The sequence below is a fragment of the Diadema antillarum genome, unplaced genomic scaffold (genome assembly GCF_040938485.1).
Source record: "Diadema antillarum isolate AM-2024a unplaced genomic scaffold, OU_Dant_1.0 seq00000919_RagTag, whole genome shotgun sequence".
Classification (NCBI taxonomy): Eukaryota; Metazoa; Echinodermata; class Echinoidea; order Diadematoida; family Diadematidae; genus Diadema; species Diadema antillarum.
The window spans coordinates 44,446-57,470 of NW_027271771.1; the positions used below are offsets into that span (position 1 = coordinate 44,446).

The 13,025-nt window shown below is 40.7% G+C and overlaps 1 protein-coding gene across 1 annotated transcript; it reads left to right on the top strand.

Annotated features, from left to right (window-relative positions):
- The first annotated feature begins 649 nt into the window (after positions 1-649).
- Positions 650-7,844, top strand: LOC139741313 (cytochrome P450 10-like). Its single transcript, XM_071651900.1, has 9 exons — positions 650-838; positions 1,271-1,496; positions 2,026-2,219; positions 3,141-3,345; positions 4,058-4,232; positions 5,181-5,347; positions 5,968-6,046; positions 6,826-7,029; positions 7,662-7,844. The coding sequence occupies exons 1-9, from the start codon at positions 652-654 to the stop codon at positions 7,773-7,775; spliced, it is 1,551 nt and encodes a 516-aa protein (XP_071508001.1). The 5' UTR covers positions 650-651; the 3' UTR covers positions 7,776-7,844.
- Positions 7,845-13,025: the final 5,181 nt, after the last annotated feature.

A 13,025-nucleotide genomic window follows, 5' to 3' on the forward strand; every position in this document is an offset into this window, starting at 1 on the left:
ACTTTGCACGACATTCTCTTAAATTAAGTCGTTAGTGCAATCCATATTAACCATCGTGTTGTTTTAGTTATCTTCTCGTTCCTGATTCGAGGTTTCTCTAATGACCACAGGAATAGTCAGTGCGCATGTCGACGAAATACGTGTACAGAAACGAACCTGTGTCGCTCTACTATCTCAGTGTAGACGGTCTTTTCTTAAGCTGACGAACTAGACATTTTGCAAGCCGATTTCAGCCAAACTTTTTGTGAGAGAAAAAAAAATCACTCGTGCCACTGATATTTGTCACAAACTCACTTCTCACTCGTCCGTTGTACTGTTTGTTGTCATGTACATTGTTTCCAGAATTTTACGGGAACCGTCTTCGTCAGGGACCATATGTCCAGAAACCCTGCCACAGTGAGTGCAGGACGGTCAACATTCAATCAGCAAAATTAGTCGGGTCCACGAGACTTCCAGCGAGATAGTTGCGAGTTTTTATACTGCTCATTAGGCGATAATTGATTCCGAATCCGGAAGGCCTAACGTATTCGTGACGAAATCTTTCAGTTTTCATCAGCCACCCTCCTGCAGAATCAGAGAGACTCAAGCAGGACTTTCATTAATGTTTTGTATTTTCTTGTTAATTGTCTTTTCAGATAACAACTCGACAACATGTTGCCTGCAAGCGTCGGCCGAACGTCGGCTTGTCGTGTGGCGTCCGTCGCCCAGCAGATCGTGCAGAGACACGTCGGGACGATGGTGACTGCTGAACAGCTGAAAGAAGCCAAACCTTTCTCAGAGATCCCTGGACCGAAGGGGATACCTCTTCTTGGTTCGCTCTTGGACTACACCGGCTTCGGTAGGTATTTCAAAGTCTGGACATCGGTAGTTGTTCTCCTATCACTATCACTATCACTATCTAGTTGGAAATACTCATTGTCTAAATCTAGCGAGTAGTGTGGTGTTGTTTTGATGTCAAAGTGTGTAGAGCGTGTAAATTGGTATTGATCATGTTGATACGTTGATTACGTTCTAAAGACTAAGTCATTGTCGTCTCGATTTTTATTGTAGTCTAATATATCGATGGATTTGCTTTACATTGATTGATAGCTTGTTAATTTTGATCGTATAAGACATTTCGTGCCAGAAATGTTCACCGGATGCATGTGTCACATCGTACACACTGTGTCAGTCATGTAAGGCTTATTTGGTTCGATGATCAATGTGCATTCACATGCTGGAGAAAGTAAGGTAATGGTAGAATGTTTATCATTGTTCATTTCCTTCGTAGGTCCCTACAGAATTGATAAGCTCCACGAGGCAACTGTGGACAGATTCCGGACCTTTGGACCAATCTTTAAAGAGACTCTGGCTGGTGTCACGCACGTTCACATCATCGACCCCACCGACGTCCGGGAGCTCTTCCGCAACGAAGGCAGGAGGCCGAAGCGGACCCCGATCGACGCCATGGTCAAGTACAGACGAACGAGGCAAAGACACATTGGCATGGCCAACACGTAAGTCCGTCACGTCCATACACAGTCGTGATCGACATTCCTGACTTACCGAAGTCCAACATTGCAGATATTTTACTGATGGGGAATAGGGCTTTAACAGGAAAGGAAAAATCACATATTTCACCATGCTTTTGTTATCATGTCGTCATAACCTTTGATACCCATGCACGACGACATCAACTGTAAAAGTCCGCATGAGCTATAGAGGGAACACTGTTTACGCTGTGCGTAAGCCGACCTGTGCATCGAAATTCTTGTATTGATAACGTCAAAATGTTTTCCCAACTTCTGTTCAGTGTTGATATGACTTAACCGATACCCCACGAGTTAGAAAGAACCGCTGCAAACTGTTTCGATAATTGCTAACAGGATCGTGCTTGAAGAAGTCAGAGGACGGTTGATAAAGGGCAAGGAGACTGAGATTATGTTGTGAGTAATTGGGACAAAATGAGGCTAAAGGTAGTGTCCGATTAGGGGAAGGGCCTTTGGAGTGAAAGTTGTTTTTCCTTTGAATTATTTTCCCATCCAGAGAGGGCGAAGAGTGGCAAAAACTTCGCAAGCCCGTCCAGCATCTTCTCATGAAACCACAGAGCGTCAACGCCTACATCCCCATCATGGAGGAGTGCGCAGACGACTTCGTGACCCTCATCAAGGAGACGAAAGACTCAGCTACCGAGGAGGTGCCCGACTTCAACCACAAGATCGAGCGATGGACGTTAGAGTGTGAGTACCTAATAGAACGGGACTGAAGTTGTACCGGAGATGTTTCGGTGTGAGGTTCGCAGTCCGATATCGCTGTGTCCAAAGTGAAGCGTTCAGGATGTTGCAATGATAACATATTGTGACAGGTGCGCACTAAAAGAACATGTGTTAATGATGAATCTATGGATTTTTTTAAAATTTTTTATCTTTTGTATTGTGGAATAAAGTTCTTAGGCGTTGTGTTCAAAGTGTCAGTATAAATATGATTGTCACGATGCGGGAACTGATGAACTTGCGCTGGTTTTCTTTTCATTCGTTGCTGTGCATGCTCAATAGATGTGAAATCCATGATTTTTTTTTTTTTTTTTTTTTTTTGGGGGGGGGGTTTGCCTGTTTTCAGATAATGACGTCATAATGATGCATGGATGCACGAAACCATGATGGCGAAATGTTCCAGTTGGCACTCAGTGATATTCTATTTCGACGAATACTATGTATTGAGTTCTTTTATGAGAATTTGCGCCAAATCCCCCTTTTTTTGGTTGTATTTATTCGCTGGTTTAACGTCAGTGATTTTAAATGGTGGGTACATCGTGCTGCAAAACAGGTCCCACGCGCAATGCAATTATCACGGCGGATGCAGTTAATGACGTAAGGTTCAAAGAACTCGAGTGATTTTTATCTCCTATTCCCTCGTGTGTCGTGAGTAAACGCAGACATTTCGAGAAGTCGACTTGCCAAATACCCCTAGACACTTACAGACTGAGAACTACGTCTGTCTACACATGCCGCCAATTTGCTAGTTACGCGGCGAGACCCTTTACCCGCCATTGTGCCCCGGTTAAGGCTTTCTTTTGCAATCACATTCAAGCTGCAATGTTTTCTTTTGTCGACACCTCTTACTCACACGCCCCCATCGACTCTTATTGTCCACCCCTGCAGCGGTCTGCGCTATTGTGTTTGACTCCAGGATGGGCTGTCTCAACACGGGCCTGGACAACAACCCGGAAGCGCTCGAGCTGATTGTGTCAGTCGAGAATTTTTTTGACAGTCTCAAGGACCTCACCTTCAGCTTTCCCCTCTGGAAGTTTGGCATCGCCACCAAAGCCTGGCAAAAGTTCACGAAAGCGCAGGATTACTTCTTCAGGTAATTAGCAAGAATCGAGGAGAGGCAACAATTTGGGGTGTCTTCGGGTGGGCGGGAAACCGGCGCGCGTTGAGAGAGCGGCATTTGGCGTGTAATGAGATATCCCACGGTACATGTTGGGAGGAAGCAGGCCTAAGAGACGATGGAGGCTTGGGGGAGGTTCGGATTTTTCGCCTCCCTTTTAAATTAGGTCAGAAGAGAAGTTATCAACAGTTACATAGATTGAGAATAGTCTAGCAGCAGGCGACAGGGCCTACATTCATTTCGGGGGGAAGTACTTAACATCACAAATCCTTGTTGACAAAATAGATGTCAGTTTTCGTTGACGTCTTTCTTGAGCAAGATAAGTAGAACAGCGTTGGCTCAGTGTCGAATTTCACCGAGCCTAATGAACCAGTTTCAGCGTGGCGTTTCGCCGTAACAGGCCTGTATAGAATGCTTTAAACACTATACTTTAGTGTAATCATGATACATAAGATATTTCTTCAATTCCGGATTCCATTTACCACAGGATTCCATAATATCCGGTACAACCTTGGTGCTGGATTATCTTTGCAAACAAAATGTAATGAAAAAAACAGACGTAATTTGACTGCTCGGTACCTCATGAAGTAACAACCAGTGCTCTCTCTCTTTTTCCTCTTTGTGTATCCTCCTATCCCCCTGTCTGTCTGTCTCTATCTGTCTATGTATCTTTCTGTATACTTTACAGAACCTCCAAAAAGTATGCCTTAATAGCGCTGGACCGGATGAAAACCACAGTTGGCACGGGCAAGGACAGCGCGATGGAAGGAACGTTTCTCGAGTGCCTCCTGGCCCGGCAAGACTTCGACATCGACAACCTCTGCGACCTCATGAACGACCTCATGATCGCTGCCATCGAAACGGTAAGGACTGCCATTCCATCTTTGAAGTCTGCGGATCGTAAGCCGAGCTTCAAAATTCTCATTAAACTTAGTCTGCAGACGTAATTGGATCGAACAGATGCAAATCCGACAAAAGAATACCGTTATTACTTTATTCGGATTCCCAATTTTTTTTTTTGTTCCTTCACTGTAGTAGTGTTTAGCCCTTGTGATCTCAGAATATTTTGAGTCGCATGATAAATGTGACATCATTAGTAGTTTATGTTATGATATGACACGTCAGGTGAAAACTAGCTCACAACACTTTTTAACTAACGACCTTGCGTGATGTAGGCAGCTATATCTTTGTACATCACGGTTAAACAAAAATGGTACAACCAGTCTGCCCATGTCATTGCGTCAACTCCGCTCGGCGCTTGTAGAATCCCTTGTCGGCGCTTGTAGAATCCCTTGTCGCCACATCACGTCGAGTCGGCGCTGTGCAGCATGAAAGTTGATTTGACATTTTAACGAGAGAGGGCGCCTTCGCATCATTTCTAAGGGTGGCCGCTTATAATGGACTTTAAATTTATATATTTGTTTTATTATTTATCCGATTATTTGATTGAAAACTACATGTATCATTGTTATTATTATCCTCATTGCAAGTAACAGGGTGACTTAATTTCATGTTCAATATCTTCAAAAGATATTCCAGGCTGCCATGATTTCGATCTTTGGCACCTGCAATAAACTGTTTTATTGACACATTTCAATCGCACACCCACATCCGTTTATAACAAACATGGCTTCTGACATGCAAACGCTTGCTCAGACCTCATCTTCACAGCGTAATGTATTAAAACTGAATTCCATGCACGGACATGTATTTGCTTACAGAAGCTGATTTTGTAGCTTGTCAAATCAATCTGAAATACTGTTGTTTCTGTCTGAATTACTGAACTGATTTTCTTTTTTGCATGCTTTCAGACCGCGAGCACACTGGCGTTTAACCTGTACTGCTTGGCCAAGAACCCTGAAGTCCAGGAGAGAGTGTACGAAGAGATCCAGAGGGCCATACCGGATGGGATGCCCATCACTCCAAACAAATTGCAAAATCTCCCTTATCTCAAAGCATGCATCAAGGAGACTGTGAGGTAAGCGAACCTCCAAGATTTAGAGGTGTTGTGAGAGTCACATATCCACCCCCACTATAGTCATAATGATCTGTTGCCTTCGGGATGTTTTGATTCTGCGTTAAGCTTGTACATGAAGCGCCCGCTTCCCGGTTTTAAATATGTTAAGAATTCAAAATACTATGATAATTATAACATGAGAGTGTTAAAGTGTTCCTGTACTCTATTCATAGTAATTTTTGTGCTAAGTACTTTTGAAAAGTCTTCTGAAATGTGAAAGGCATTTTTTTTTTTTGCCAGTGCACTAACTTTGTTGATACTGTGATGTTTCACTTGATCATTCATTACCATGTTCACTTCCGTTAAATGGAGTACGACATGATGAAGTTACTACGTGCATTGCAAAAGGTTAACGTTTACAGTACACCAGTATACGATCTCTATATCGTAAACGAGGGGAACGTGTAAATACCAGTTACGTGATGGGTAAAAGTGATAATAGATTGTGTGATTTATAGTAACTTCCGATAGTTGTTTTCCAACTGCCAGTATAGAGCAATGTTTAACAAATGCGCCTGTGTTCATGTGTCAAGAACAGAACTGAAAGAACCCTTGTTTACTTTTGATTTTATTTTCAACAGGCTGTTTCCAACTGTTGATGGAACGAACCGAATTCCTTCGAGGGAGATCGCTTTGGCTGGTTACAGAATCCCACCAGACGTAAGTAGCCTAGATCAGCTATAAGTACACTAAAGTAGTGAGGTTTGTAAGCTATTTAGACAGAGATCAAATCCAGTTTCAACGCAGGTTGCGACAAATGCAACGCACACTGCCTAATTGTTATATGGCCTTTACCGTTATGTCGTGTTCATCACGAACGGCAATATTTTTAATGGAGGATTTATTGCTTAGCGTAGCGTCACGTCACGGACGATTTTGCGACCGATGAACGATTTTCTCTTTAAAGCTGCAATACCTCATTTCGGGAAATCGTTCGTTTACACTCTACATGCAGATGAAAGAAACAATTAATACCTAGTACAGCTAAGACTTGCGGATTGATATGTTTTCTCATACCATTATTATGTTCCAAGTGCGAGATGATATCGTTATGTAGTTTAAAATATCTTGTGGCTACACTCACGACTATTCCGAAATCTCTTTCTTGTCTCATCTGTTCTAACACTCCATATGATAGACTGATATTTCCTACAACTCGCTGCCTAAATTTCTCCACCACAACAGAAAGTATTCCGTTTACTGTGTCATTGTGTCTGTTCCATTTCACTCTCGATAAACCTTGGTAGATAAAGTGTCAAGAACATTAAAAAATATGATGATGATGATGATGATGATGATGATGATGGAGATGGCAGCAATGATAAAGACACTCGTGAATAAACAGTCAGTCAAAGAATGAAGCTGTTACATTTATTAGCTCTCCGCCCCTTGGTAGGGGGAAATTAAACATCTCGGCCATATAATTCTTCCCACTGCAGACCATCGTTAGAATTCACTGCATAGCCGGCCTGATGGAGGAATACTTCCCATCGCCGGAGAAGTTCAAGCCGGAGAGATGGCTCCGCGGCGACAAGGAGTGCGAGAACGTCGACCCGTACCTCATCCTCCCCTTCGGCCACGGCTCCCGCATGTGTACGGGAAGGCGGATGGCCGAGCAGGATCTCTACATCATGCTCATCAAGGTATGTCCCGGATGATAAAAACATCTGCGTCTTTAACGACTTGGCAATGAAAGGATTAAATGCAAAACAAAAAACAAAACAGAACAAAAAAAAAATGTATCCATTTGTATCAACTTCAGATATTTGAGACTGTAGCTTCTGAAAACAGGAAATAATTCAAATATATGGGATAAGTAAATGATATCTTCAAAAATATTTCATGTTATGTAACGAGTACGCAGAATCATTGGAAAGATTTAGTTTTTTTTTTCATCTGATGAGGGCTTGCCCTGTAAATAACTTTGAAAATGACGTTGATCTGTTTTTGTATTCAAACTCTTCATTATGTGTGTTTTGTTTGTTGTGCCACAAAGTTTCTTGCATATGTGAGGGAGATAGGGTAACATACCACATATTGCAGTCAGACTATCAGAATGACATCATGGATTAGATATGTATTTGCATGAGTGCGATATATCATAAGGAATCATCTCTTAGGTAGGGAGGAGTGAGTCGTTGCTTACATGAACAGTAATCGACAATAGTGACGATGATGGACTACAAGCAATGCCTATCAGCCTATGGGTTATTAACTACAAGAAGGTTCCACAGATGATTGATTGTTCGTATGACTTCTCACTTCCTGTTTGCAGCTCATCAAGAATTTCAAGATCGAGTGGCATCACGAGGAAGACATGGAACTTCTCTTCAGACTGACCAATGTGCCGGACAGACCTGCGCAGTTCAAGTTTGTAGAACGCACGTGACATTATCCAGCCAATGAACGCGTTCCTTTATAGTCCGCGCCAGACCGGGAAAGATGAGCGCAGGGACGGACACTTGTGTTGTGTGTTGTTATTGACTGTACATTCAATGCGTGCGTGTTCTTGTTGTGTTGCCCGCTCCGATCGAATCTGTGACGGACAGATAATGTGTACTTTGGATCTTTCCGCCGAAGTGACGAATCATGTCGTGCTTTCCCGCACGTGGAGAGTCAAATCATACAGCACAAAAAGCCTGCTTCAACAGTAATTACATACAACTTTGACATCGAGCGCCAGTCGGAAATCTAGCAACAACACATTCAGGACGAGATCGAATTTCATGCCTGAACCAGCTTTCTGCAAACATTTATGTTAAAGTATTCCGTATTTCAAATACTTTAAGACAGTCCCTATGTTGGTTCTGTGTGGTTTTTGTATTTCTGCTCAATATTTGCCCCGTAATGAAGTAGAGTTATACCTCACGTTTGCAGGGTACATTGGACGCTTACTACGATGAATACATTTGAACATCAATTTCCGTAAATCTTCACAGCATTGCCGTTAAAACATAATGTTAATTTTCTCATTAATCACACACGCACATACATACATTCGTCACAGTCTGAGAGTGCCTTCAACTTTCAGTTGGATTCCAATCGCCCTTGGCTGAAAATCAAGAATGCACAGCAGATTTCAAATTAGCCCCTGTGCAGGTGCTAACTTGGCTTGTCGAACTGACGCCAGCAAGTTCCTTGCGGTCGCAGTGGTTTACACTTGCTATCTATACCCTCAGTGGATGTCCTTGTACTGGTTACTGAACTGTTTGAGAAGTATGTTCAGAGTTGCTGCTTGCCGATGACGTAGGGGGCGTACATTCGTCCTGCTCGGAAAGATGACGTCATTCATAGTACACATGTATACATTTAGATTTGATATAGGGTGTCTTTAAAGTCTTCATGCGCAGTAAGATGTAACTACAACCCGGAAATGTGTGTCTCATTTTGCACGGAACAAGAAGTGTATCAACATAATTTCAAAATGACATATCTGGAAAAAAAAAAGAGACGACAGCAGCATTGCTGAATTCACATTGTGGGAAACACTGTCTTCTGGGCGGTTGATCACTATATTAAATGAAGTACTTTAATAGAGAGCTGTGAGGTCTGAATTCATGCATTGTATGTATCTTATTGTATAGATCGTTTTCTTGCTGTATTCTGATTGTACGCGATATTCATGAACTTGTAAAGATATTCCTACCCAAGTGCCTGCAGCGACACACGATAACCCTGATCGTTCCTCGTTTACGTCACCCTGACGTCATTTCGGTTCTATAACAAAAAAAAAAAGTCGAAGAGAATTGAGGATGCTTGTGCAAAAATGTTGAAATAAATATGCCGCTACTGAGTGAGAAGAGTTTCTGGCTTATGCACACGAAGCGAATTAGTTTGGAAAAGATTTAGACTAACAGCGGACGCAAGACGCAGATAACCTAACAGATCCGACTAGGTTGTGTGGCCATGTTTCTTAGGCTGTCGCATTTTCTTCCTTTCCATACCTCCGTCAAAGGTGGCGCCCTCCCCAGTCGTGTTCGGATTGGATTAGCAACAGAATCGTGCAGGCACGCGATTTGCACGCTGCTGGCCTTGCTGATTTACAAATGAGCAAACCGTCAAGCTATTTAGTAATGAACAATGTTGACGAAAGACTATCGATCAAAGCAGTTGACTTTCAACATTGAAAAAAAAGAAACATTTCGTCTTCAGTTTCCCTGATAAGAAATTGGCTTTCATTAACTAAATGCGCAGTCGGGGAGAAAGATGTTGCAAATACCGGAAATGCGATAGAGAAGAAAGTCTAAAGCTTTACACCTCCTTACCCTTTGTCTTGCATCGTGTGTATTCTCCATACTTAATTTTACCAAATTCAGTAACTTTATCATATTGTGTGTAGTGTTATATAAGATAGAGTTTCATGTGCCATTCATCATAGTCATATGGTTATGTGTGATGTTTTTAATACTCGTTTCCGAGGTCTCTGTAAAGGAAATTATTGTAAATGTGTACATATTGTGGCAATTTTGGGCGTGCCACGGGGTTTACGTGTATATATGTACATAACATTTTTCAAAACGGAGTTTATATTTTAAGGGCTTCAAAACCTGTATGTCAGTCGTATTATTATCACTATATATTGAACAAACAGTTATTTTTTTGAAAGAAAAACTTATGAGTGTTTGCGTCTCATTAATAGAAATTGTACAAAATGATATATTATTTACATTCTACTGGTATAACAAATCGCCAAATTCTGTGCATAATATTCTGATTTACTGTGATGCTATGGATACACTTGTTGCAGCTGCGTTGCTTGCATTTGAGTAGATATTTTAGCGATATGCCCGACTTTATTGAAATCTATAATGCATCTCTGTCAGTAGTTTATGTTAATGTTTATTATTTAATCTGCATCATCAACTTCCTTTATAAACAAAATGTGTGTTTCCTTCCTGGTTTTTTTTTTTTTTTTGGTTATATCAATTGTACCGTTGTTTTGACACAGTATCTAGATTGTTTTTTGATTACGGACATGCCGTGTCACAATACCTTGGCAAAACTCTTCCGGTATGTCGGCAGGTTTATGTTTGTTGTTCTTATCTTCAGTAATATTTGCTTCAGAGTGTCCGTCAAGATTTGTTGACAGCGCTTGAACACATAATCGTGTAAGAACACATTTATACTCCGCGATCATTAGCATGAAGATCTGGATGTGATGTAATTTATTCTATCGAACTGCAGGTTTTATTCCGCTACACATGGTGGGTATTGTTTATGTACTGGTTCTATTTATCATTGGTTGTAGACTGGCATGCCAGAAACAGGGGAAAAATCATTACAGTTGACTTTAGCCGCATTTCTTGCCGTATTCTACTTGAATCACGAAACGATGGAACGTTTGTGTCATTATTGATCTGACTCTCGACTAAACAGAGACGCGCTGTAACCATGGTAACGGTATAGTTGAGTCCCGAAAGGGTAGTGGTGATATTATGCTACTAATGGAAAATGTTAAACTTCACTTAAAACGCTGTGATTGACTTTTAAAATGAATCCTAGAATCGCATATTCGAGTAATAAACTAACGCTCTTTGAAGTGTCGAACGACAACTCATCAAATTGACTTCTCGCACGAGATGCTAATTTTAGGGCATGATATTAATTTCTGACGTTTTATTGTTGACATTATCCCTCTGATGTGAAAGCGATTAAAAGATAACTCTGGAAGTCTTCGAAAGGACAAGCATATTAATTGTATATTTTAGTCTTACAGCTGAACACATGGATAGTGTTACTTCCATTATTTGATTTCTTTTATCAGCCTGTGATGAGCTTTTCCAAGTAATTGACGAATGAGAAAGTTATATTTTTATCCATAACATTGAAAGATTTCAAATGCTTTTAATTACAGTTGACAGATGTCCTGAATTTTTTTTAAATGATTTCTTCTTTTAGAAAAGGCTTAAACGACGAATAATTATGATTAACTCCACACTTTTTTTTTCTGAATGACAGATGCTTTCAAGTTGGTGAAACAATTTGTGATTATGGGAATGAAATATTTGTTTAAACATGAAAACTGATTAGGCTTCCTACCAAGTAATTAAGAAGGATGCATAATAGGTCTACAAGATAACAACTCAGTTTACACCAATCTTCTCGGTGCTTAAAACGGACAGACAAATAAAGTCTATTTAAATGTCCAGTAAAATTAACAAACGTAGTACTTACGATTCGTACACAATAATGCATTGTGTTAACATGTTTTTTCTCACACATAAGATTGTTTATACAGCCCAGTGCGGGCATACTTATTTGCTGGTCACAGTTAAAAACAGCAGACTGACTTGTGCAGAAGTAGCGCAGAATCTGCTAGATATTGTATTCTATTACGCCTCGTAGCTGTCACTATATCACTGGTATTATGAGACAGAAATCAAAATAAATATGCACCAATCACGTGGGGAAGTGAGAATAATTATCCCATCTTTTCTCACGTGCACTTCTTGTTTTTTGTCCAATGAATGATGTGAAGTTTGAATGATGTGATGTTTAAGGGGTGATATACCTTTGATTGAGACGGGCTTCAGGTTTTCGACTTTTTTTGTGAGAAAATAAGAAATCCTTTATGAAATATAAAAGAGCATGCAATTCTAAGAGGAATTGGTATTGAAATGGCTGAGCTATCCAAAAGCAAAGAGGTCCTATAAAAGGTGGGACCCAACTGTCATCAGGACCACTTTCCTTCACTTTGTCTTTGGATATCTCGGCCATTTCAAAACCGATCTTCATCAAATAAACTTTGAATTCCTCTTAGAATTGCGTGCTCTTTCATATTTCATGAATGGTTTCTAATCATCTCGCAAAAAAAAAAAAATTGAATCCCCAACTCAACCAAAACTTGATCATCCCTTTAAAGGTTGTGATGAAGAATGGCAGTGAGAGTGACGTCATGGAAACGATGACGACAGATCTAGTCGTAGACTATTGGAGATGGAGACGTGCTCGCCGGTCTCATTCAGAATCTTTCTGAGATTCGCCCTGATGATTTCCATAGCGGAAGAAGAAGAAGAAGACCACATTCCCAAAAAGGAATATTACAACCGGCTCGAGTAGGAGACTACCAGTATTACGTTTCCACATTCCGCGTTATAGACTTCCCACTTGTGAAGTCCTTTTTCAGGGCTTGTACCAACTAAGCCACCTTTCTAACCAATACGTTCATTCGTCATCTTACGATTAGTACGCGTACGTACTGTGCCTCATGTTATCAACATCGCAGCGAGGGCAAGTTTATTCACACATTTTTTTTACATGATAAAACATGGGATATACATGGAAAACAAGACAATGAAACAATGATTGCAATCTGTCATTCAAAGGGTGGCTCAATCGTATATGGCACAACGGTATGCTTATACAACAATTATTATTCTTAGATTTCAGATGTCACAAACCAGGGAAAGAACAGAGGTAAGAATACAACAAGGAATATCAGCATGACAAGAACGATCCAACTAGCCATGATTAATGAATACCATCATGTCCACTAAGAAAATTCTTTGGCCAAATCCATCAAGCCTGTGAACTTGACACGTTCTCTTTCATTATTTACGGAACTATAGTAGATTCATCATACGTACAGGTATTCTTTTCATGATTTTCATAAAAATACTTATAGTACACACACAAATTC